The sequence below is a fragment of the Babylonia areolata genome, chromosome 24 (genome assembly GCF_041734735.1).
Source record: "Babylonia areolata isolate BAREFJ2019XMU chromosome 24, ASM4173473v1, whole genome shotgun sequence".
Classification (NCBI taxonomy): Eukaryota; Metazoa; Mollusca; class Gastropoda; order Neogastropoda; family Buccinidae; genus Babylonia; species Babylonia areolata.
The window spans coordinates 50,207,482-50,234,582 of NC_134899.1; the positions used below are offsets into that span (position 1 = coordinate 50,207,482).

The window sequence follows — 27,101 nt, forward strand, 5'->3', positions numbered from 1 at the left end:
CATATATATAGATGCAGGGATACATAAAAGCATTGTCCAAGCAAGTTGGAGAAAAAGCGTTGTCATGGGTTGATTGAAGAGTTGGGGGGGTAAGCTGTTTAGCTGAAGAAAAGATTCAGGAAATGCACCTTCCTTCAGCTTTTGGAGAGGCTAAGCACATTGCTTCCATTACTGGGGTTGTGACTGAAAAGTTGATGCCAGTGTGATGCATTGTGTCCACACAGCACCAGAGCCCGCAGTCATTCAGCCAGGGGATCAGTGAGCTGGTGCTGGTCCTGCAGAGACTGGGGGACCCCAGCAACCTGTGCAGACTCCGCCCACACCTGGACTTCTTGGCCAAAATAGACCCCAGCCCAGGTGAGCATGCACGTTCATCAGAGCTACACACACACACCTACCTACCCTTAGAATTTCAATACAGCACTGCTGATGATTAGCAGCTGCAAGAAATCTTTTTTTCTTTACTTTTTTTCGGTTTTTTGCTTGATCTTAATGATTGGTTGTAGAGAAAGCATGAACCTTTTGAAAGTTGGGGTCACTAAATAGCGTAAAAGAAAAAAAAAAGAAAGCAAAGAAAACAGTTTATCATCATCACGGATCTAGGATCTTGCATGCTGTCTGCATGAAATATGGAATAATGATGGGGCATGGATCATGTGAGGGTAAAGACCCATCTAAAATCAAGATCAAAAGTTGGCAATCTTCAACCACAATGATCACACCGTCATGGAGCTCTGTTACGTTAGTCACAAAAACAAATAAAACTTCTCAGGATTTTGACCCTACTGTTACTTGCATTAGAAACTAGTTGTGAAGTTAGCATCATTTTAAAGCAGTGGCTTAAAAGTGACAAATGATTCAGTCTGAATGCACTGTTATATGAGACCGCTGGAAAAAATCTATTACATCAGTAACTTAACCTTTTTTTTTTAGAATTGATTTGCAGTCTTTTTGATTCTTTTTTTCAGTCCTTGTAAATAATATCCCTACACATTTATTCTCTTCATATGTTTGAGCGCACTGATGTGTTCACATACATACAGACGCAGCACGTCTGCACGCACACACGTGCGCGCACGTGCACACACACACACACACATGCGTTCATTCATGCATGCTTGCACACAAACACACACACACACACACACACACACACACACACACAAAAGAAAACAACAGCAACAACAACTAAAAACCGCAAAAAACACAATATTAACATAACAAGAAAAAATGTAAAACAAACTGGAGCATCAGAATACATTGGGAAACATGAAGGGTTGTGCTTTTGACGCAGAATGCCCAGCACCGTCGTGGGAAGACATGGAGGTTGTGATGAAATCACTGAAGATCGTGGTGCAAGGGCTTGTGGACTTCCTCCTCCACTTCAACCACCGCCGGCCCGAGTTGGTGCTGCCGCAGAACACGCGCTACAAGACCAGCATGTGTCGCGACTTCAACACCAAGGGCAGCTGTCCCCGCGGGGCCACCTGCACCTTCGCACACTCCCAGGAAGAGCTGGAGCAGTGAGTGATTAGCTTTTTTGTTCTTCCGTTCTGGGAAATGTTTGGATTTAGAATATGAATAGAATAGAATAGAACAGAATGTCTTTATTACAAAGTGTACCAGGGTTCACAAGGAATATTGGAGGGGGATAGTACATACATGGTACAAACATGAATCAAAAATCATGTACGAACGCAGATATAGAATAATTTTTGACACTGAGTATATTGGTATAAGTACCTTTGCATGTACACTGAAATGCATGCACGCGCACAAACACTCGCACACACACACACACACACACACAAAGTTTGAACATAAACCTCACATTACACATTACGTATGGATGGGGCTGATGACTACATCTTCAGGTAAATGACTGCACAACTCTCTTTAAACATATTGGATTTGTTCAAGAGACAGGGCATTGACTGCTTTGGGGAAAATGCTATTGGCGAAGCGATTGGTTTTGGTCCTGATACTTGCGTACCAATGACCTGAGGGGAGCATTATGAAAATCCCAAAAGCTGGATGTGATTCGTCCTGGCTGATTGATTTTTTCTTTTCTGAGTAGCCACTTATATATATCGTCTTCGTCTAGAGATGGTAGTTCAGCCCGGTAATCTTGGTGGCAGTTTTTGCGATTGTTCAGAGCTGTGATTTCTGCCTTAGAAATGTTTCCTTACCAAACAGTAATAGCAAACGTTGATACACTTTCAATGACAGCTCGGTAAGAATCAACCATGTTTTTATTCCTTCTTAATTCCTAACTTTTTGAGGCACTGAAGAAAGTGCAGGCGCTGTTGTGCTTTCTTGACAATTCTTTGTCCGTATTTTCCTCTTGATGAAGGTTAATGATTCTTTGGGTTTTAATGTTTGTCAGGTACCGCTGTCGTTCCAAGAAGTTGAGTCTGCGAGGGGCAGTGGGCATGTCCATCCCGATGACTTCCCATCTCAAGCAGAAACCAGACCAGGCCAGCACGCAGCCGGCCCCCAACGTCACCACCAGCACCGCTGACCACGCAGAAGGTGACGTGGCACAGAGCAGGTCAGTGTAGTTGGGAGTCAGCTTTCTTGTTTCTTTTTCTTTTAGATCTTTATATATATCCATGTTGAAATTGGTTGTCGGCCTTTTGAGAGATGGCTTAGAATGGAGTGGTGCTGGAATCAGAAAGTAGGTGAAGTACTAGTTGAAATGGAGCAGATCGTATGAAAATCTTAAAACAGTTGAGCATGCGAAATCACAGCAGTGCTGTTTTCTGTTTTGGCTACATACATTGTTGTTCTTTATTCTCATAATTTTTTTCTCATATTTATTTATATAACCATGAATGTTTTTTCTGCACAGCAAAGTTTATGTGATGTTCATACTTCTCACTTTTGAAAGCTTTAAAATATTTGTCTTGGATTTTGCTAGTTGTGATAAGAGTGAACTGGAAACTGTTAATATGGGAGTGTGATTCAACTACAAAGTGGTTTTAGCAAATGAGAGACATACATCACCACTTCTCTCCTATCTTAAAGATAGCCCATTGATTCTAATAGATTTTTAGTGCTGTCATTCGTTGGGAATGTAAGTGAAGTGTTTGGTTGAAATCTGACTGTCTGACCTCTTGTTTTAGGATTATACCCAATGAATTCTCTGTTGCAGTGACAGCAACGTTGGAAACCTGACCAACCCCATGTCTCACCTTTCCGTCACCCCCAGCCCTCGCCCTTCTTCCCTTCCCCATTCACACAGCTCCCCAAGTGCCCCGCACTTCCCCCCCACCCATATGGTTCCTCCCATCCCCACCTCTATACCCCCTGTACTGCCTGCCATGCAGCAGAATATGAACCAGCCTCAGGGTGGTATCCGGATGCCGTATGCTCCTGTTCCTGGTTTTACTGAAGGTGAGTAGCTCCTGGAAGGTGGAACCATTAAGTACAATACTTGTTAGAATGGATGGCTTCTCCAGTTTTGTTGTTGCAGCATGAAACCTTCGCCCCTGGCCATTGTCACTCTTTGATTTAACCCTTAGGTCGCCTATATGACGAGATAACTGTCGGACTCTGTGCTCAAGACATGCGATCATGTTGCCCAAAATCAACCAAGATTGCTTTCTTAAGCTGATGCTCAGAAAGAATTGAAGCGTAAATTCAAAGGAGAAGACAGTGATGAACTTTTATAGGACGATTTGATAGAAAATAAAGGAGCAATGAAGATACTGGCCACGATACGACTGTGAGGGAGTGCTGACTGAACAGCTGTAGCAAACGACAGAAAGTGACCGAATTATTAGCAGGACAAAGTGTGAGCGATTTTCTTGGCACTCGGCCAACACGGTCAGGTGAGAACTGGATGAAGTGACGGTGTGAGAGGGGTGGAGACCGAGGGGGTGTGGCCTGACATCCATATTATCACTTGGAGAAGTCACATTGCATTGTGTATTTGTCTCTTTGAAAAAAAAAAATTACTGTGGTTGTTCTAGTATAATTTGTGTGTGCAGGTATTATCCATTTGTCCAGAAAATATATTTTAGTGCAAATTACCTGACAAATGTTTGTAATGAAAAAGTTGAAAATGTGACAAAAAATAAAACACTGATTTCAAAACAACAGTATGTCACTGAAAACATAAAATGGGAAAACATCATGTGTTTCGTATTCTTTATTCATTCACCTTTCAGAAAGTATATACTTTTATGGGTCTTTCTCCAATAACAAAGAGCACAGAATTTTTTTAAATATATATACCTGGTTTTTTTTGTGAAAAATCTCTGGCAAATAGATTTCACTTAAATCTTATTTTCGTGGCAGCGAAAGGCTTAAGGTCGGATCATCCATGTGTTAGCTGAAAAGTAATACTTAGCAGCTTGTTCCAAGCAGTATGATCCATTTCCTCAATCAGAGTTATATGCCTGTTACATAGTAATCCATTTTCTCAATCAGAGTTATATGCCTATTACATAGTCCGTTTGTTTAGTTGGTTCTCTTTGTTGCACAGTTTTGTTTCCAAGTTCAGTTCTGATTGAATAGTCAGTCGTGGCATATTCAGCACTAATCTGATTGATTGTCATTGCTGCTGTGATTGTCCAGGAATACACGGGGGCGGCATGAGGTTTCACAGGCCCTCAGACCTGGGGGTGCGCTACCACAACCCCAACGTGTCCTCCCAGCTCCCCCCCCACCCCATGACGGGCCTCCCTCACCACAACCTGCCCACCAACCCCTCGGCCCCTGCCGTTGGAGGAGGAGGGCCCCGCATGGGCGAGATGGTGCCACCCAGAGCTCCTCCCTGCCCGCACCAGATGTCCACAGAGGGGATGCCGCCTGTCTACTCCATGGGGATGATGATGGGCCAGCCCATGCCCACTGCCTTCCCCTCGGAGGCTGCCTACCTGCTGGGCCGTCAGGGAGAGCTGCACCCCCCGCCTGTGGCTGGAACCCCCATGCCTGCCATGCAGGTAGGACACTTTTCTGCACCCCCTTGGGATGGTTCTCACCCAGGGGGAATGGGGGGACTGTATTATATGACTCGGTAAAAAAAAAAAAAGGGGGGTGGGGGGGAGGTGGGGTAGTTGCGGTTTGCCCAGTTACATTTCTGTGTCAAGAGAATGTGGCTTTCTTCATCTCAGGGAGTCCTTGTCTTGTGTACACATAAGATTGATTGATGGATCTTGAAATGCTCATCTCTGCTCCTTTGTTTTGGCTTGGGTTACTGTTGGTCTCATCACCTCTGATATGTACCGGTCACTCTTCGTCATCCTCTGCCTTTCTTTTTTAGTTGATGATTTTAAGACTTTGTTGGTTCAAAACATACCCTTTGTAATGATGAGAAATAAGGCAAGCAAGGACTATTGTCGGAGCACCATTCTGTTCTGACTTGGATTCTTTTGTTTACGGACGACACAAAAAAATGAGTTATTGTCAGACACTGTAAGAAGTTACGGACTGCTGTCTGATTCTCTTGTCGCTGAACTGAATTTTCTCAGTCTCAGAAACATGTAAGTTGCCTTGATCTGTGGTAACATGTCTATTTCATTTCCCCATTCTCTTAAAGTTGCTCGGTAAGTGAAATAAGAATGTGAGTGGTGCTGAGCCATACTGATCGATGTTGAGCAATGTTACCTGTTCAGACAGAACTTGTGTGTCATTTAGTGTTGTTTCAGGTCTCAAGGTAAGTTGACAGTGGCCTTTGTCTTCTCTACTGAAATGGAATAGAGAGTTATCATATAGTTCATGTCGAAAGTGACAGCAGTGTGCTAGACAAGATTTTGTTGTTTTCTGACACAAAATGGTATTCATGGATGTTTACCTCCAGCTTCAACAGCAGACTGTCATCATCTTCAGGTTGGCCATAACTACCTTTGGTCATAGCGTTCACGTCATTATGGATTTGATTGTCTGGCCCATGTTGTGTTGAACTTGGTGTTGGCGTTAATCTGTGCAGTGACTGTTGTGCTTTGGAGCAAGCCATTTTTGTTGACCAGCACTGATGTTTATCCTTGTGTTTACAAGAAACTTAACTACGGCAGAAAGCTTTGAATGCAGCAGTTGTCTTTAAGGCCTTAAGCTTGTCACCCCAGAGCTGTTGTTCCACCACTCACCTTTTCCTCCTACCCCAGTTGCATTCACAAGTTTTTCAGAACTTTTTGATGCTCCAGAATTAAAGGAAACATGCACACACACATGCTTGCTCTCATGAATAGTTAATTTTTTTGTTTTTTTTTGTTTTGTTTTTTGTTGTTGTTTTTTTTGTCATAGATTGTATTGGACATGTTAGCTTGTTGGCACTCAGGGTGGGAAAAAGGCACGGAATGAAAAGTTATTTATAGATGAGACAGAGGATGAAGTTGTTTGGTGGTGTCTGTGTGGTTTGGTTATTGTTGACTGTTGTTGGACAGACACTGGTGAACAGACAAGCGTATTTTTCTGAGGACAAGCCCTGGGTGGCAGGCAGTGTGGACAGTATGTGAGGTAGTACTTGTGTTCAGTCAGGAGCTAGATGGATCAGTGCTTAGGGCACCTTAGTTAGGTCATGATGACTAAGAAGTGTGATTTTCTTTCAGACGTATGGATATTACAGTGCTTTGCCTGGTGGACACCCTTCTAGCTACAGCGTCGTTTCTGTGCCTCTAGTTCCCATGCAAAGTGAACTCGATCCACAAGCGCCCCCTTTCTTTCCGAAATAGAATGGCTGAGGTTTCACTTGCTGATTTTTATTTTTCTATTTCATTCCTCTCTTTATTTTATTTCATTTTATTTTATTTTATTTATCTTTTTTTAATCAACTCAAAAGAGACTGTACATTCCTTCGCTTTGACAGACAGTTTTTAGTATTTTAACTCTTTTTTTTTTTCATTTCTGAAGGTCAGTTGTTGTTTTTTCTCTTTTTCTTAAGATTTTAGGGTTGGTTTGATTGTTAATTTTTTTTTTTTTTTTATTGCAGGAAATTTTAATCATAAGAAACAAAAATTGGAAATAAGATAGCAAATTGGATGTGGACAGAATTAAATACATATGAGGATTTTAATAAGTTTTCTGGCTCCCTTTTCCCCAGTGATTGTGTGTAGAATTCTCAATTGGACTTTCAAAAGTGTTGGGTTTTTTTTTACTCCCAAATATGGATTGCTGCATTTCTTCTTCTTTTTTTTTCACATTTGATTTTCTGCAAAAGCTTGGCAACTGAATTGAAATAACATTAGAAAGGTTCTAGTTTCATTTGAGTGACACCTTTCTTTCTCTGAAGCGCACAGTCTTTCCTGTAATGTAATTGAAACGACTGGTTTCTTTCCATTTTAGAAGTGTGATATTCAGTATGTGTGATACGTTCATCAAGCTTTGGTAATTTAAATCACATAACATTCATATATGTGGTAGTTCATTTATAATGTTTGTTTGTTTGTTTGTTTTTGAAAGTTAGAATTCACATCGATAACTGAATGATTATGACACACATAAACAATTGTTTTTGAAAGAATTTCAGATTGTATGCATGTCATGTCATTCACAGTTTTGTTCTGAAAAGAAAAAAGGATGCATTGTAAATTGTGTGTTTAATCCAACAAATGAGGCGTATTGAAGGTTTACCTCAAAATGATCTGTGAACAATTGGTGTCTGATGTGAGAAACAGATGAATGATGATGTGCAGAAAAGAATAGTTGTAAGAAGCATTTAAGCAAAGGCTTGTTTCTTGTTTTGCTTTATTTTCTCTCTTTTTTTTTTTTTTGTCCACTTCTGATTCAGGACTGCATATAGAGGTTTTGTCATATTATGTGAAGTTTATGCTCAAGTTGGGTTTGTTTGCGAGTGCTCACCTTCAGGAAAAGATATGTCTGTATATGATGCAAATGTGTGTGCGTGCATGTGTTTGTGTGCCTGTGTGTGTGTGTGTGCGTGCATAAAAGATTTCTTATTTCTAGTATTGAACTTTTGTTTGTGAAATAATTTGTTGTGTATATATTTTTTTTCATTTCTTCATTATTCAGTGTGTTTTTAACTAAATGCCATTTTACATTTGTGTGTGTTTTTTTGTGTGTTCAAATTGTTGTTGTTAGATCAGCAGCAGTACAGTTTTTAACCATCATCATGATCATCGTCATTGTTGTTATGACCATATTGTAGCCCATATTATGGGCGTTGGTACTGTTTGATTCAAACTTCGACAGAGGTACATTTCCATTGGCATTCATCTGCCTGCAAAGTTAATACATGTGATGAGCGCATGTCTTGGTAGCATATTTTTTTGTGCATATTATTTGTGAAATGATTGCAAGTTGTTCTTGCAGATTTTAAGATTGGATTGTAAAATAAACTATGTAGAAGATATTGTATGGATGTGTTTGAACTGAAGTAACACTGACTTCTCTTTCACTCTCTTTCCCAACATAACACTCTTTTAAGAACTCTGTCATTGGTGAACATGATATATTTGAATGTCTTTTTGTTTTGATACAGTTTCAGTGATCTTATTTTCTGTACACATGTGGTCAGTTGTTAATTCCTGCTGTATCATTAGAACTCAAGAATTCTGTGATCTTGGCATTGAAAATTCAACTGATCCTTTTTTTTTTTTTTCATGAATATCTTTCCATGTATTTTATCTTCTTTTCCACTGAGTATGATTGATTGTCACATGACTTCCAAAAGTGATGCTTTTTTGGTTTGTGACACAGCTTTTTTTTTTTTTTTTCCTTCTGAAGTGAGAATGTGTATGTTTGTGTGTGATTATCCTGTGTGGATTCCTTCTCTTGGCCTGTCTGTCTGTCTGTTCTTTCTTTTCATGACACACTAGTGATTTGTTCAAATGAGAGACATGAACAGTTCTAATGCCGAGAATTGTGCTGCTACTTGAAGAAATAGAAAACAACAACATGTGAAACTAAATATTGATACACTCGCAACCCATCAAAATACAGGATTCTTCTTGTTTGTCAGATGGACACCCCAGTCCTCCGCGATGAAGGCAGCTGTATACTGCAGGGTCCTCTACACAGCCGTAGAGCTGCATTTAAGATCACAACAATACTTTCCTATCAGTTTTTGTTATTACTGTCAACATTAGTGTATGAACAGGACTGGCGTCTTGTTGGATTGAAGACATATATTTTGTTTAACTTTCCACAGAGTGATCGAAGTTGAAGGTTGCAAAGAAAGTGTAACAATGGTATTTTTTGTTGCATCAATATGAGACGGTCATGGTGTCAGTATAACAGATAACGAAAGCAACTTCTATCTTTTGGGATTTCTCAGCCAGAATCCCACACACCACTGGACCATCACGACTCAACCCCCAACAAAACTTCCACTTCATGTTGCTGTTCACTGAAAAACTCCTCAAATAGCCATTTCTCAGTCCGCTGATACATCACCAATTATGATGATTCAAACAGGAAAATACCTGATACACACACACACTTATCCATTGTATGTATATATGTGTGGTCTGTTTCTCTTTGTCTCTCTCTGTTCTTGCTTTCTCTTGTCTCTCTTCTCCCTCTGTTGTCTGTCTGTCCTATGTTTCTCTGTTCTTACTCTCTGTTTCTCCCCCTTTCTATCTCTGTATATGCAGAGTTGCCACCTGTTGTAATAAACAAAGAGAAAGTCAATGAACCAAAAACAAAAGCAGTAAAGGTAATATAAACGATTGATGAACTAAATCTGCCAGACAATTTAATCTTTTCAATGAACCTGAAACAAAAGCAGTAAATATAGTGTAAATGATTGAACAGAATCTGCCAAAGGATTTAATCTTTTTTTGTAAGAGAGACTTTGAAATGAAACAAAAGGGATAGGTCATGGAAATGTACACTCCCAGAGATCATACATTGTCCCAACAGATTGATCGAACCATACTAACACTACATCTTCCTATCATATAGCACTTGAAAATGGCTGTAATTTTGGAAGGAGAACAAATCTTGGTGTAGAAACTCACCCACAAGCACATCCATGTAGAAGTAGTTTAGGCACGTATGAAATGGTGAATATGTGGACTGAATGATTATGTGTGCATAATGCTGATGCTTGCAGAAATACACACACACACACACACACACAAACACTTTGCACACATACACACATGCATGAATTCACACTCACACACACACTCATTTAGACATATGCGTGCATGCACGCACACACACACACACACACACACACACACATGCATGGCATGCATGCACACACACACAGCAGAAACCAGACCATATATATTCCCTGCCCTCATCACGCTTGAACCTTTTCCACAGTCATGTTGATTTCTCCTCTCTTTTCCTGCTCACCAGACTTATCTGTAATATCTTTTTCATCATCATCATCACCCTTTCTCTGTGTCTTCCTCCCTCCCTTTCTACCCTCTTTCTCCCTCCCTGTCTCTCTCCCCTGACCTTTCCTGCATCTTACTTCCAAATCCATTTTTCCTGTTTACACCCTTGCCCTCTTCCTTCTATTTTGACTTCAAGTGCTCTTTTGGAGTCTTCCATACCATACCATATAAACATCATGACCAAAAGAGCATTAGATCACTAAACTAAGCCTTTCACCTTTCCACACTCGAAACTTTCCAGTACCCAGTCCTCTTTCACTCGATTGCTTGTGGTCAGTTTGGCCTGTGATAGTGGTCGGATGGTCTTTCGCATCTGCATTTCTCACTTTTTTTTACCATGAAAGTGACCATTTGGCCCAGCTCTATTTTTTTTTTTTTTTTTTTTTTTTTACTGTTTCTCTCTTTGCCAATTGTGTGAACATTGTCGATCATTTCAGTGTTGGTTACTGTAATATAACTGTTATTATCTGTTCCAGCTAGAGATCAGATAATATACACACATGCATGTTTCTCTCTCTCTCTCTCTCTCTCTCTCTCTGTCTCTCTCTCAGTGAAAGTGCTGGTCAGTTGTACCAGCTAGCCATCTGTCATTCTCTCTTTCCCCATCTCTGTTCCTTCTATCTCATGGCCTTGTGCAGCACATGTGTACACACTTTTTGACGCACAAAAATATTAGCAGACTCCCTTGCAAAATAAACATGGTTGATGACAGATCTGCATGTAAACATCTCATTCACATACATGCACATTTACACTTTCGCAGATTGTTGCTCTCACACAACACACCAGAGAGTACCCAGCAAAGGTTTGATATGTCATTGAAAAGACTCACAAGTCGCACCCACTGATCACTACAACCATTACAAATTCTGTTTCACATGGATGCTTCTGTGTGATAATCATTGATGATTGGACAGAAGATGGAAAGATGGAGATGGGTTATATCTGAGATCATCAACACCACAATGCCAAATCAGAGAGAAAAGGGTACTAAAACTGTCCTTTCCATGCTTTAATAATACCACATGTTAAAGCAGACAAATTTCAGACAGTGGTTTAAAAAAAAAAAAAAAGAATTAAGGGAGATGTTATGACAATGATTGTGTATGTGTGTGTGTGTGTCATGAGACGCTCACCCGCCTGACCCTGCTGCATAGGAGAGTGTACAACGGCAGAGGACTGCATCAATTTGTGAGGGCACAGGGCTTTTGCAGAGACCACGGCATTCTAGTCACTGTTTGCAAGAGTATAGCTTTTTCCAAATTCTTTTTTGCTGACCATACTAAGAGAAAAGAACAAGAGATAGTTGGGTTTCAAACAGTAATGCATGCCTTTGATTTGGTTGACATTTTCTTATTCTAAATTATGTTGTAAAACAAGAATTTTCTAACTGTTGCCAAATTCCATTAAGCTGAGTTTAAATTGTTTAGAACACATTTTTCATTTTCTTTTTTTCCTCATTTATTGTGTGTGTGTGTGTTGTTTTTTTTTTTTTTTTGTTTTTTTTTTTTTGTCAGTTTCACTGTAAAAGAGATTTCAAATAAAACTTTTGAGCACAAATTTTGGTCGAAATTGGCAGTCATTCTCAAGAAAGGAATATGAGTAAAGCCAAAAAAAAAGAAAGAAAAATAGCTGTAAAGAATCCGAAATGGTGCTGCTAAAAACAAAGAATCGTGAAAAGCTATGGTAACCACCTCCCTGTCTCCTGCCAGTAGACTCGGGGCGCGTTCAATATCTGAGACCCAGGTCACCTTTCGCCCTCTGTACTTCCATTCTCACCTAATCCTCTTATTGACAGTTCTCTTTTTGATGATGTAATTGTAAGTATTCATTTTATGTGAACTTGCAGATTGGTTTTTACTGTGCTTTAACCCTTGCCTTGAAGAAGATGCTGACATGGTGATAGCCTTGAGAAGACCTTAGTGGTTGGTGAGGCTCTAAGCACCATGATTTGATTTGATTTAATTAGCTGATATTTTGTTACAGTTTTTTTTTAAAGTGCATAATTATGCAAAGTACCAACATATTTTTGACGATTAACAGAAAAGCATGACTTGTTTTGAAAAGATGTTAAAACAGCATAAATGAGGGCATTTTTCCCTTTTGCAAGGCTTCAGTCTGTGTTAAGATCCCAGTGGATGTCATGTGTTAATACTGGATTTGTTTGACTCCAGCTTGAAACAAATCAGGCTGTGTGTTGTTAGTAACCTAGTGGATATTTTGTGATTAGCATGGATTATATTCCATGGCAGTTTGCTACTGAAAGTTATTGAGGAATTGATCTGATAATCACATTTTTTTCCTGTTTATTACATTTCCAAGGTAAGAATAATGCAGGTTTGTACTGCATGAAGTTTTCTGAGAACAGCTCTTCACAGTTGAAATAGCAACATCAGTGAACTTTCCTTTCCTGTTTTTTTCTAAAGCAGTAGGAGTTGATGACTTATTTTGCAGTAAATAGTAAATATTGAAGACTTGTGAAAGGGAAATGCCTGCAGAACTTTTGTCTTGTAGACTAGAATGCCAGTGGTCTCTGTTTGGGACAGTGCGCAGGGGAGGGAGGGGGAGAATCACATATGTATGGAGTGTGTTTAGTTTCAGTCCTGCTTCAAGCCGAGAGCCTTTTTTGCTGGCGATTGATTGAAGGAACGGCAATGTTGCCCGAGGTACCAGGCACAGTGCGGACATGGACATGTGAAGGTCCAGGTACTGTGCCTCCATTCACACGTCCTTTCTAACAACAAACAACTCTGATCCCCCACCCAACCTACCAGGTAGCCCGATGGCTAGAAGGTCTTTTGTTGTTTCGTGTTGTTGTTTTTTTTAACCACTGCTTTTTTTCTCTCCTCTTATGGTGTGTTAAGCTTTCCTCTTGATCTCATTTTAAAAAGCTTTATTATGTTAATTCTTAGAAGAAAGGTCAGTGTACAAGCTGCTGCCATGCTTCAGGTAGATTTAAAAAAGCAAGCAGATGAATACACCAGAAAGACTGGAATTTTGCTTCTGTTGGTGAAGTCAGGTTATTATTACAGTCTTTAGGCAAGACAGAAAACTGTGGAGGTGTTGAGTGCCCCACACCGCTTCCCTGATCTGCTGTGTGAAGCTGAACCATGCTGCACAGTGGACCAGGAGTCTCTTTTGTCAGGCAGAGCAGAAGCTTGTGGCAGCAGCTTCATCATCAAACGCTGTAATTTTTTAATACCAATTTTGCTTCACTAAGGTGTTTAATGTCTCTTCTCCTCCTCCTCCTTCCTTGCCTTTGTGTTAATCACTCTGTGAGCTGGCTAGGGTACACCCTTCAGACCATGCTGTTTAGAAAGGTGAGCATGTATGTACTCTGTGTAGTTAAGTCTGTGACCCGTTTCTGGGTCCCGTGTGATGGAAACACTGAGGTACATGCATGAACCCTGTTTTAAACACACTCTAAATTGCCCCATGGCTCTGAAAGCAGTTCAGTTGAGTCTTTTTGTGAATGGTTATACTTCAAGCGCAAATTGCTGTTAAAATGGAAACGAGAGATCCCATGCACTATACTGAAGATTATGATAGCTCACAGAGGTCTTCATTTTTCAGGGTGGAGAAGTCGTTCCACACGTCTCTCAAGAGCGGTTCCTTTCTCATGTTTTTTTTTCTTTTAGAGTTTGGAAAAGCTCCAGAACCGCAAGTCTGAGCTCATCTCCCACCTGCAGAACGAGCGGGGGGTGGTGTCGGTAGGGGCCTCCATGGCTCACAGCAGCTTGGATCAAGTCCTGGCCACCCGCCCTCGCCCAGGGATGGATGTTCTCAACAGCTCCCTCAACGACACCTTTGTGGCCATGCGCACCACCAACACCCTGGATGATCTTGGTGAGGATGATTTTGCTGTTGTTGTGGATGTATGACACGTGCTGGAAGTTTGACGTTGCTTTTTTTGTGGGTGGGACATGGGGGTAGGGTCTTTTTTTTTTTTCTTTTTTTTGTCCCTAGCACACCACCAACGCCCAGTTGATCTTGTTTTTTTGTGTGGATGTATGACACCAGCTGGAAGTTTGCTTTTTTGGGGGAGTGGGGGTAGGGCATGGGGGGAGGGTCTCTTTTTTTCCCATTGGGACACCACCTGTTTCTTTGTTTTTTTGTCTATAAACTTGAATGTGGACACAAATGTTAGTGTGTTTTTACCCTATTATGATTTATGTGTGCATGTGACTTATTACTATGTTAGTCAGTGCATAATCCATCCAAACTGCATCTTGGAAGCAACCTGTTTGTCATATGAAAATGTCTTCCCAAGTCATTACTTGAGGGAATATAAAATGGCAAGTGTTGATAAATCCAAGGGATTTCCCATTGTTGCTGCTGATCGCAGACATATTCACTGAAAAGACACCTCATTTTATTTGTTCAAACCTGATCGTGCCCTTTGAATTCTGTTGAGTTTTGACATAGTGTGGTGACTCCCTCAAAATAGTGGAGTTCTGCCAGCACTCCCTGTTGAGCTAAATATTAAATTGTGTGTCAGATACACTTGCATGCCATGCTTACTGCTTAGTTCTGTGGTTCTGATGGAGTAACTGTAATCATTATATGAAGAAAGGCAGAAATGCCTGGCACTGAGAGGCGAAAACAGTGTTAATTGGCAGAAAAATGGGATATGCTTATTGAATATTACTGCTGGATAAGCCAAAGAAACATAGCCAAAGTAAAGGCTGTCCATAACATGCTTCCAGTCAACATGGTCATTATATTTTTGCCCATGGGAGGGTTGTTAACAGAAGTCCTTTGAGATGATAAAATGGCATGCTCATCTTCTGTTAGATTCGGTGTCTTTCTCTCCCCTCCATGTATGACGGGTGCAATAGCCAAATGGTTAAAGCGCTGGACTTTCAATCTGAGGGTCCTGGGTTCGAATCTTGGTGCACCTGGTGGGTAAAGGGTGGAGATTTTTCCGATCTCCCAGGTCAACATATGTGCAGACCTGCTAGTGCCTGAACCCCCTTCGTGTGTATGCGCACGCAGAAGATCAAATACGCACGTTAAAGATCCTGTAATCCATGTCAGCATTCGGTGGGTTATGGAAACAAGAATATACCCAGCATGCACACCCCCGAAAACAGAGTATGGCTGCCTACAATGCGGGGTAAATAAAAAAAACAAAAAAACAAACAGTCATACACATAAAAATGTTACATGTCTGTCTGAGTGTGTATGTGTGTGCGTCTGAAATCTGATTGAATGACACAGGAAACGAATGATGAGCGCCCAGTGGCAGCCGTCAGTCGGCTCTACCCAGGTAGGCAGCCTGTGGTGCAAATGTCCCTGTGTATGTAAAGCGCTTAGAGCTTGGTCTTTGACCAAGGATAGGTGCTATTCAATCAATCAATCTGTTTTCCCTTTCTCTTTCACGAGCTTTTTTTTCCCCCAAAGATCCTGTGTGAAGTCAAATTTTTAAGCAAGTTGACATTTTGCTCCTCCCAACAGTTGACCCAGCCAAGGGAGAGTACTTGAGTAACAACTCGACCATGTTTGGGTCTCGAGCCTCCCCCATGTCTGCGAAAGGCGTGATGATGAATGAAATGTTTGGCGCGGGCAGCAGGGTGGTTTTGCAGCCATCCCATTCCCCCTCTGCCAGTGTCAGCATGGCTCCACCACCGGCAGACCTTGTACCTGCCACTGTCCGAGCACAGGTTAGTCTGAAAGTGTTCAGTTTTCTTTATATGCTGATCATTTGGAGAGGTATGGTACACACATGACGACATCTTTGTGTCATTTGTGACTGTCTTGTTTTAGGTGGATGAATGTATAATATTCCAGAAACTGTAAAATGGAATTTCTTGTGAACACTGTACAATCACTGGTTGTGGTTTGGGGGGCTGCTCAAGTTGCTTGTATTTGTTTTACTATCCCAAGTTAAAACTTTTAGTAGTACGGGATACAAAGTTGTTGGTTTTTTCAAAACTTATTCTTGATTTTTAGATGCTGGTAGCACTTGTAGTTGTGAAGAAATCGCCTTCTTTGTGACCAAACAGGCTAGCACACCTTCTGATGTCATGATTCCACCTCCTCAGCGATGCTTTCAGGTATGAAAAGGTATGAATATTTGTTTTTTCCAGAGTGATTTCAGTGCTTAGGGAAACATTTTTTGCAGCCTTGTCCTGGTTGATTGAAATGGTCAACGAGATGTGGCTACAGCATACAAAAACCCTGAGAGATGTTTTGGACTTGATGGGCTGAAAATTTATACATATGTTTATACATAAATGAATATATATATGTTGTTGTTGTTTTTTATTGTGTGTGTGTGTGTGCATTGTAGAAAGAGGAAGACAGGTTATCTTTCTTTTTAGCATTCATAGGCTGCAATCCCACTTTTGCTGGCACAAACAAGAGTGCTTTTATATGTATGATCATTTTACCCTGACATTAAAACATCCTGCCATTTTTGGAAGGGTGCTTGCGGGTATTTTTCTGTAACTCTCCGAATACTGACATTGATTACAGGATTTTAAATGTTCATTTGATCTTGTGCATGTGTATACACATTTGCTGTTCCACACATCAGAAACAATTTCTATCCATAATCCACCTGGCACTGATAACATGGATGGAATCCAGGACCATCAGATTGAAAGTCCAACACACAAACTCTGCTATTGGCACAGTCACAGGTTCATGTCATCATTTGAAATTGTTGGCGGGAGAGAAACATAAAAGTTTGCGGTATTATAACCATCAGTTTATCTACATGGGAAAGAGAATAACGATTGCAGGTGAAATGGAAAGGGAATAGGAATGATAAAAATGATTCCCTGAAAGGGGCCCTAGCAAATGTTAGAGAGACTAGCTCCTCAACAGCGTTTGTTGAAGATCTTTCTTTCTGCTTCGTCCCTTTTTTCAGCCACTTTTTGTTGTCGTCGTTGTGCACTTTTACTATCTTGATATATATTTTTTTAAACAAGCTTGTTTCCCCCATGAGTTTACACTCATAATTTACATGACAGTATGCTAAAAAATAGCCTCTTTTAAAGAACTTGTGACTTCCTCACTGACATAATCAGAGGACTTGAATGTTTGGAGATGGGCGCAATAGCCAAGTGGTTAAAGCGTTGGACTGTCAATCTGAGGGTCCCGGGTTCGAATCACGGTGACGGCGCCTGGTGGGTTAAGGGTGGAGATTTTTACGATCTCCCAGATCAACACATGTGCAGATCTGCTAGTGCCTGAACCCCCTTCGTGTGTATATGCAAGCAGAAGATCAAATACGCACGTTAAAGATCCTGTAATCCATGTCAGCGTTCGGTGGGTTATGGAAACAAGAACATACCCAGCATGCACACCCCCGAAAACGGAGTATGGCTGCCTACATGGCGGGGTAAAAACGGTCATACACGTAAATCCCACTCATGTGCATACGAGTGAACGCAGAAGAAGAAGAAGAAGAAATGTTTGGAGCTAACACTGGGTGTGTCCCATCTTTTGAGCGAAGAAGGGTGTGAGGTGAGGTAAGGATACAGGTGCAGGCAGTCTAAATGAGACGTGAAGCCTAATGGCGTGGTGTGTCACATCACAGGTGTTGGAAAGGGCACAAGCACAGAGCACAGCCTCGTGTGACCTGACAGAGGATGGAGAATCCAGGGACACAGAGGTTTTCAACCAGGAGATACTGAGGTCAGTCCTGTTGAGCTTTTTTCTCTCTTTTTTTTTTTCATGCATTTAGTTGTTAACCATGAGGAAATGTTTAATGATGAAACAACGACAACCACAACAACAACAAAAAAACCTTGATGAAGTTATTAATTCTGTCTGTATTGTGCTTTTCTCTGTGTTTCTCAGGGATTCTGTTTTGAGTTAAAAATCTTGGAATCTTTGATGTCCTTGGTGATTCTTTTATATAAGTTTTAGCATAGTTCTAGCAGGTCCCAGATACCAGATTACCCTCAGAAGGTCACTGTATTGCTGCACATTCTGATCAGATCTGCTGCACTACTCACATAAAAAGACAGGCATACCTTATTGTCATAACTGTCTTGGTTTATCAGTCCAGAAGTGGGGAAGGGAAACAACTCCTTTGGGGCAGATGATCCTAGCATTGGACTGAAGCTCTGATTCATGATGTTCACTCTTCTATGTGTCTGTTCTGGTTACTGGTTTGATGAGCTTGCAGCGCGCCCTTTTAGTTCTTAAAGCGTCAGGGATGCATATGCATGCATCATTAGAAGCCCAGTTCCTGTGTGTCTCTTCCTGTTCTATCTGATTTTTTTTGTCCCCTTGATAAAGTATTGTCAAGATTGTCATCTTTAGGGGGCAGTGTCATTTGGGAACTGTGCAGCAACTTTTCATTCTTGCAAACTTGTTCTTTTGTCGACTGCTGTTTCTTTGTTCTCAGACCTGGATGCATGTGATATGTGTGCTTGTTTTGTAGTAGTGTTCTGAGAGGGTAATGTCCAGTTTGTTTTTGATGTTCACTGTGCAGCTTTATTGGGGTACAGGTGTGTTTTTTTTTGTTTTGTATTTTGTATTTCATTTTATCACAACAGATTTCTGTGTGTGAAATTCGGGCTGCTCCACACTACATCGCAACCCTTTTTTTTTTTTTTCTTTTTTTCCTGCGTGCAGTTTTTTTTTAATTATTTGTTTTTCCTATTGAAGTGGATTTTTCTACAGAATTTTGCCAGGAACAACCCTTTTGTTGCCGTGGGTTCTTTTACGTGTGCTAAGCGCATGCTGCACACGGGACTTTGGTTTATCGTCTCATCCGAATGACTAGCGTCCAGACCACCACTCAAGGTCTAGTGGAGGGGGAGAAAATATCGGTGGCTGAGCCGTGATTCGAACCAGCACGCTCAGATTCTCTCGCTTCCTAGTTGGACGCGTTACCTCTAAGCCATCTTTCCACACTGTAATGTACAGTCCTTATGATGGGTATTTTTCTGCAACTAAAAATCCAGGCGTAGCTTCATAAAGTTTTTGAAAGACGTTTCCTCAGTTTTGAATAAATTTGGAGGTGGGATGGAGGAACATAGTGTATCATAACCCACAAGCTGTACTTATTGAGGTAGATTTTTTTTTCAGTATTTGATCAGTTGGAACTTTGTTGCTTTGGTTTTTATAACGTGCATAAATGGGATGGAGCACGAAGGACCTAGCTTACCTTCAAGGTTGAGTGATAAGGAAAGGAAAAAAAATCCATTTTCTACATGTTTATGGTTCAGACTGTTGATTCATAAATGAGAGCAGAGTCTTGGAGCCAGCAGTCCCCTGTTGTTCGAATTCACCTCTTACTGACTGCTCACAATGGACATGTGCTGTGGAATAGTGATAATTGTACATTTCATCTGTCAGTGGAATGTTAGTTACTCCATGAAAACTTATTGTCAGTTGGCAAATAACACTAACTATATTGGTTTTCTGTTTGTTTTTTTTTGTTTTTGTTTTTTACAGACTGGTGACCTCGACACTGGAAAATGAAGACGACTTCTTCATTCCCTTTGATCCACCTCTGGTGTCCAAGTTTGGACCGATATCACGCAACGTGCGTGTCAAGGTCAACAACACGGACCCTGTGCAGGTCACTGCAGAAGAGGTGATCTTCTGTGTGTGTGTGTGTGTGTGATGTATGCATGCTTTCAGCCTTTACCTGGAGGTAGGTGGCAGAATGGTTAAGACTCTTAGCTGCCAGTACATTGCCTGTGATGGGTCTAGGTTCGAGTCCTTGTCTCGCCCTTTCCCCTAAAGTTTGACTGGAAAATCAAACTGAGTTTCTAATCATTTAGATGAGACGATAAACCAAGGTCCCACACTGTAAAAGAACCCTTGGCAACAAAGGATTGCCCTCCTGCAAAATTCTGTGGATGAAATGCACTGTGATTGGTACACAGATGTATATGCATGCAGTCAAGGCCTGATTAGCATATTGGGTTATGCTGCCAGTCAGGTCTCTGTCTTGCGGTCAGGCCTCTGTCTTGCGGATGTGGTTGTCAGAATTCAGTGATGCCTCCTTGAGAAATCTAAATTCAGTCTCACCAAAAATGCACTTGCACACATTCATAATAGGATTGGAATTTCAATCATTTGTGTTGGGTGGTTCAAATACATGTATCGGTTAAAACAGTGTTTTAAGATCTGTGTTGCAAAAAGAGGTAGATAGAAAAGAACATTGGATGGAAAAAAATCTTTGCAGTCATCACATTTCATTGGATTAGTATGAGGATCAGAGATGGAGGATAGAAATGCTGAAAACTCACACTGCCAAGGAATTGGTAGTTGCGGTATCCACCTGCTCAGTCATATGGTTTGAGCATGTTCAGCTCAGTATGCATGTATATCTGCACAGTTGGGTATGTTTAAAATCAATAACAGGACTGGTTTTGTTGCATTAAATTCTGTTGAACGATAGTGGAATCTGTTGCAGTGGAATGTGTCTGTCTGTTTGATCTCTGTCTTGTCTGTGAACAGTAGATGTCAGCCTCTGTATAGCTTACCCTGTGCAACCAGACTGGGCAGCTGTCTTTTGTTTTCATTCTTTGTTAACAGGAAGTTGTGTTGCGTGACATGAGATGCAAGCTTTGTCCCTTGGTTGTAGTCTGCAGGGGATCATTATCGTATGACATCACTCAAATTATTAGGGCTGTCAATTTTTTTGTCAGGAAAAAAAGCCAAAATGTGGCTGTCACTCATCCCTTCCATTAAAACCAGTGTTAACTCACTCCGGATGATGGAATGCTTTAGCGTTCCTGACGTAAGGTAGTGTTCGTCCAGAACGCTATAGCAGTTTCGACGATTAAAAATTTTTCCACGCTTTCCTCATGGGGTAGCATGACAATGGCAGCTACACCAGGCATTGTGAACGTGTCAAGGGTCGAACAGAAAGTTTCTTCATGCGATTCCGTAACAACACACTCCACAGCGAGTTCAGGACCCCACACGACAAGGTAATCTGCATACGTATGGAGAATGGCGTCGCAGGCAGTACAAGTGGAAATTTTTGGAGCAAACTAGATCACGACAGCGGCTTTTACTGCTGTTGAAATGATTGAAATGCTTCAAACTGAAGGTTTCAACATCGACAAGGTTGATGAAGATGTTAAATAAAGCATCTGCAGTGAAGAAAGCAACCAGCAAGAAGGTACTGAAAGTGACTCAGCTTCTGAGAGCAGTGAAAAGGGAGGGGGTGGGCGTTCACAGGGCGTGAGGAGAGGGGTCAGTGGGTCAAGTACAGTGAGTTTCATTCAGTTAGTTTATGTTTTGTATTATTTGTGATTTTTTTCCTAACTCTAACAAATGGGTCATCTGTAGGGAAAAGCAAGGGAGAGAACTAATCGTCTGGAGTGAGTTAAGAAAATTGAAATATATAATGATTTTCTTTTTTTTTTTAAAGGTGAGATTGATAATCAATTTGGCTGTTAGTGTTACATATCAAACAAAGACAGTGATTTATACGCAGACAAAGATGTACAAATTCAAGCCACACTTGCTGTTTACTGTTTAACCCTTCATTGCAGCTTGCATGCAGGTCAGCCAGATGTACAGAGAAACACCCCTAGAAACTTCCTCTGGCTCAGAAAATAATTGAGGGAAAAAAGAAGGGAAATTGAGTATTACCTCGGCTGTTTATTTTAAACGAGGACAGTAACTTGCACTCAGACAAGGCATACAACTCCAAGCTGCATCCGCTGTTCAATGCTTCCAGACAAGGCATACAACTCCAAGCTGCATCTGCTGTTCAATGCTTCCAGACAAGGCATACAACTCCAAGCTGCATCTGCTGTTCAATGCTTCCAGACAAGGCATACAACTCCAAGCTGCATCTGCTGTTCAATGCTTCCAGACAAGGCATACAACTCCAAGCTGCATCTGCTGTTCAATGCTTCCAGACAAGGCATACAACTCCAAACAGCATCTGCTGTTCAATGCTTCCAGACAAGGCATACAACTCCAAGCTGCATCTGCTGTTCAATGCTTCCAGACAAGGCATACAACTCCAAACAGCATCTGCTGTTCAATGCTTCCAGACAAGGCATACGACTCCAAACAGCATCTGCTGTTCAATGCTTCCAGACAAGGCATACAACTCCAAACAGCATCTGCTGTTCAATGCTTCCAGACAAGGCATACGACTCCAAACAGCATCTGCTGTTCAATGCTTCCAGACAAGGCATACAACTCCAAGCTGCATCTGCTGTTCAATGCTTCCAGACAAGGCATACAACTCCAAGCTGCATCTGCTGTTTGATACTTCCTTTCAGCTTGAATGCAGGTCGGCCAGAGGTACCGAGAAACCACCTCTAGAAACTAGTTAAGTCTAGGATTAAAAATAAGAAAGTCTGGGTATTTTATTTTACCTCCTTTCAGCTTGAATGCAGGTCGACCAGAGGTACAGTGAAACCACCTCTAGAATCTGGCTCTAGGATTAAAGATAATGAAGAAAGTCTGGGTATTTTATTTTATGTTACCTCCTTTGAGCTTGAATGGAGGTCGACCAGAGATACAGAGAAATCACCTCTGGAAACGTAACTCTGGGATTAAAGATAATGAAAATAGTCTGGGTGTGTTATTTTATTCATTTTTCTTTCTTTTTTTTCTTTTTTTTTTCAGTACTCAGTGAAGTGTACCCCAGTGCTGGCGGTGACGCCTTTGGAACGGCCCTACCCTACGTCGGCCCCCGTCCCTAGCTTGTTCAAGCCGCAGATCTCGGCCTGCCCAGCACCCCCCATCTCCCTCCCTCCGGCTCTGCCCACCCCACCCACCAGCATCTACTCCCCATGGAGGTGAGGGAGAGGGGTCACATTGGTCTAGAGTTGTGTCTTGAACAGGGATCCTGTGTAGAGAGAGAGAGGGTGTGTGAGATAAAAGGAAACCGTGTATGTGTTGAGTGTGTGTTTGTGTCTGTGTGTGTGTGAAAAAGAATGTGGGTGTTTGTGTATGTATGTGTTTATTTGAGAGAGTGTGTGAAAGAAGAGTGTGAGTGTGCCTGTGTTTGTGTATCAAGTATTTCACTGAACTTATTTTCAGACAGTAAACACTCAGTTCTGCATTTACCTGAACTGTATCAGAAGTTTCTGTCGAGAAGACATTGAAGACAGGGAAAATGGGGGGAAGTCATCTCATTTATGTGTATTTCTATTCATTTTGTGCTAAAATAACAAATACTTTGCAGCAAAATGTCATGCCAAACTGCAGAAATATATTGTGTATGATTGTCTGAGAATGATGATATCACAAGATTATTGACACAAAATTTGGTCATTTTAGATGGCAGAACAGTGAGTTTTTTTCATTTGCATGCACCTGTCAGTCCTTAAAGGTATGCCTTAATCCAAAGCAGCGTTTGCTTTATTTTGGTAGAAGTTTGTTTTTTTTTCTCCAGTGTTAGGTTTGTGCAAGAGTTCTCCTCTTGTTTTCTTTACTTTATGATTCTTGCTGGTTGACTGTTGGTTTGCATACGTGCAAATGAGCAGGATGTGCAGTGCTTTGGTTCTGTTTTGAAGATAAGACTTAAATGTGATACGTATGTTTGTATGAATATACAGATGTGATGTTTATGTTTGTATGAATGTAAATGTCATACGTATATTTGTATGAATATGCTGATGTGGTATGTTTGTAAGTATACGCAAATGAGAGTGTGTGTGTGTGTGTGTGGTGCGTGCGTGCGTGCGTGTGTGTGTGTGTGTGTGTGCAGCGGTCAGGACTTCTGGCGGTGGAAGATACCAGAGATGGTGCACAATCTGGAGAAGAGCGCCATCCAGGCCAACACGACCAGTGAGAGGCTGGCATTACAGCTGCAGTCGGTGGAACTGCAGATCTCCATGGTGAGAGAGAGAGGAGGAGGAGTCATCGTGTCCACTTGTTCAAGTAGTTTCATGTAATGTATCTATGAACAAAATGTGCATTTGCGTTGTATCAGCATTGCACACATCCTGGATACACATCAACATGTAATAATGGTTTCAGGTTAAAAAAGAATTAAAAAAAAAAAACAACCCAACTTGTGCTTGCTTTGATAAAGGGTACATACGTCTGACGGCAAATTGAGTTTCTTCCATTTCAGAATGTGAACGGTGTTGGGCAAAGGAAAAATGTCTGAAAGGCAATCTTTGTCTAATGATAACATTGCATGTCTGGAAGATCTTGTCGATCCATATGGCAAGGGATTCTGACAAGTCTTTTTCATCCTAAGAAAGTGAAAAGCAGCAGCGATAGTGAGGAAGAAAATATTGTAGAAACTGTATCGATGCCAGATGTTGCAGTGGTTTTATGAACAGGTCAACAGTCGGGAAAGTGGGAGGGCCACCAAACCTTCGAAATGCACATCTAAACTTGGGATGTTTTTTCCATAAAGTACACAAAATTTGTTGGTGACTGGCTTTCATTAAAGCCTGCAAGGCAGGTGCGTTACAGCTACTTTATTTATTTATTTTATTTTATTTTTTCAAATAAAGTTGGTTGGAAGCAGACTGAGGCTGGCAGAAAGATAAAACAAAGACTGGGCCAGTCACAGCACTGGCCACTCGTTCCATCCAACACCCGAGTACTTGTTTTTCAGCCTTTCAACTTAGTGTGAACCATCGGTGCAGGACATAACTCTTGATAAAGTTTCTGGGCAACTTTCGGATGAAGTTAGAGGATTTTCAATTACTTCGTGCGTGTGCAAGTTTTTTGTGTATGGATCATTGCTGTAAAGCTGTTATTTCACTACTCGGCAAGTATTAAACAAACTATTTGGATACGTTTTCATTGCTTTTCATCCTGACAAGGACGTTTACAATGATCATTGTGAACATCGGTGGGTTAGGCAATATGTGAATGATCAAAGCGGACTGTCATTCTTTTAGTTTTGAAACCATCTAGAAATGGCTCCCAGTTACACAGGAAGTAATCCTCACAGTAATGTAAGGGTTGAAGGTAGGATCTCTTCATGCCATGTTATCTCTGTTGTTCGTAACAGCGTCAGTGTCATTGTTGATTGATAGGTCATCATCATGCCGTGTTTTTGCTATCGTTTATAACAATGTCAGTGTCAGTGTTGATTGATAGATCATCATCATGCCGTGTTTTTGCTATCGTTTATAACAATGTCAGTGTCATTGTTGATTGATAGGTCATCATCATGCCGTGTTTTTGCTGTTGTTTGTAACAGTGTCAGTGTCATTGTTGATTGATAGGTCATCATCATGCCGTGTTTTTGCTATCGTTTATAACAATGTCAGTGTCAGTGCTGATTGATAGATCATCATCATGCCGTGGTTTTGCTGTCGTTTATAACAATGTCAGTGTCAGTGTTGATTGATAGATCATCATCATGTTGTGTTTTCACTATCGTTTATAACAATGTCAGTGTCAGTGTTGATAGATAGATCATCATCGTGCGGTCTTTTTGCTATCATTTATAGCAATGTCTGTGTCGATAGATAGATCATCATCATGCCGTGTTTTCACTACCGTTTATAACAATGTCAGTATCAGTGTTGATAGATAGATCATCATCGTGCGGTGTTTTCACTATCATCTATAACAATGTCAATGTCAGTGTCAGTTTTGACAGATAGATCATCATCATGTCATGTTTTCACTATCATTTATAACAATGTTAGTGTCAGTGTTGATAGATAGATCATCATCGTGCGGTGTTTTCAATATCGTCTGTAACAATGTCAGTGTCAGTGTTGACAGATAGATCATCATCATGTTGTGTTTTCACTATCGTTATAACAATGTCAATGTTAGTGTCAGTGTTGATAGATAGATCATCGTGTTGTGTTTTCACTATAGTTTATAACAATGTCAGTGTCAGTGCTGATAGATAGATCATCATCATGTTGTGTTTTCACTATAATTTATAACAGTGTCAGTGTTGACAGATAGATCATCATCATGTTGTGTTTTCACTATAGTTTATAACAGTGTCAGTGTTGACAGATAGATCATCATCATGTTGTGTTTTCAGTGTCAGTGTTGACAGATAGATCATCATCATGTTGTGTTTTCACTATAGTTTATAACAGTGTCAGTGTTGACAGATAGATCATCATCATGTTGTGTTTTCACTATAGTTTATAACAGTGTCAGTGTTGATAGATAGATCATCATCATGTTGTGTTTTCACTATAGTTTATAACAGTGTCAGTGTTGACAGATAGATCATCATCATGTTGTGTTTTCACTATAGTTTATAACAGTGTCAGTGTTGATAGATAGATCATCATCATGTTGTGTTTTCACTATAGTTTATAACAGTGTCAGTGTTGATAGATAGATCATCATCGTGTTGTGTTTTCACTATAGTTTATAACAGTGTCAGTGTCAGTGCTGATTGATAGATCATCATCATGTTGTGTTTTCACTATCGTTTATAACAATGTCAGTGTCGATAGATAGATCATCATCATGTCGTGTTTTCACTATCGTTTATAACAATGTCAGTGTCAGTGTTGATAGATAGATCATCATCATGTTGTGTTTTCACTATTGTTTATAACTATGTTAGTGTCAGTGTTGATAGATAGATCATCATCATGTTGTGTTTTCACTATAGTTTATAACAGTGTCAGTGTTGATAGATAGATCATCATCATGTTGTGTTTTCACTATAGTTTATAACAGTGTCAGTGTCAGTGTTGACAGATAGATCATCATCATGTTGTGTTTTCACAATAGTTTATAACAGTATCAGTGTCAGTGTTGACAGATAGATCATCATCATGTTGTGTTTTCACTATAGTTTATGTCAGTGTCAGTGTTGACAGATAGATCATCATCATGTTGTGTTTTCACTATAGTTTATAACAGTGTGAGTGTCAGTGCTGATAGAAA

General features: G+C 40.6%; 1 protein-coding gene across 3 annotated transcripts in view; it reads left to right on the forward strand.

The window, feature by feature from the left end:
- LOC143298906 (uncharacterized) overlaps positions 1-27,101 on the forward strand; it is a 45,493-nt gene that overhangs the window by 12,949 nt on the left and 5,443 nt on the right. For all 3 annotated transcript variants that reach the window (XM_076611937.1, XM_076611935.1, XM_076611938.1), the window contains exons 6-16: positions 225-357; positions 1,295-1,523; positions 2,387-2,551; positions 3,155-3,396; positions 4,582-4,949; positions 13,952-14,159; positions 15,771-15,976; positions 17,860-17,957; positions 19,731-19,872; positions 22,884-23,056; positions 23,971-24,100. In XM_076611937.1, the coding sequence (XP_076468052.1) occupies positions 225-357; positions 1,295-1,523; positions 2,387-2,551; positions 3,155-3,396; positions 4,582-4,949; positions 13,952-14,159; positions 15,771-15,976; positions 17,860-17,957; positions 19,731-19,872; positions 22,884-23,056; positions 23,971-24,100 (2,094 nt within the window). The remainder of the gene's footprint in view (positions 1-224; positions 358-1,294; positions 1,524-2,386; positions 2,552-3,154; positions 3,397-4,581; positions 4,950-13,951; positions 14,160-15,770; positions 15,977-17,859; positions 17,958-19,730; positions 19,873-22,883; positions 23,057-23,970; positions 24,101-27,101) is intronic.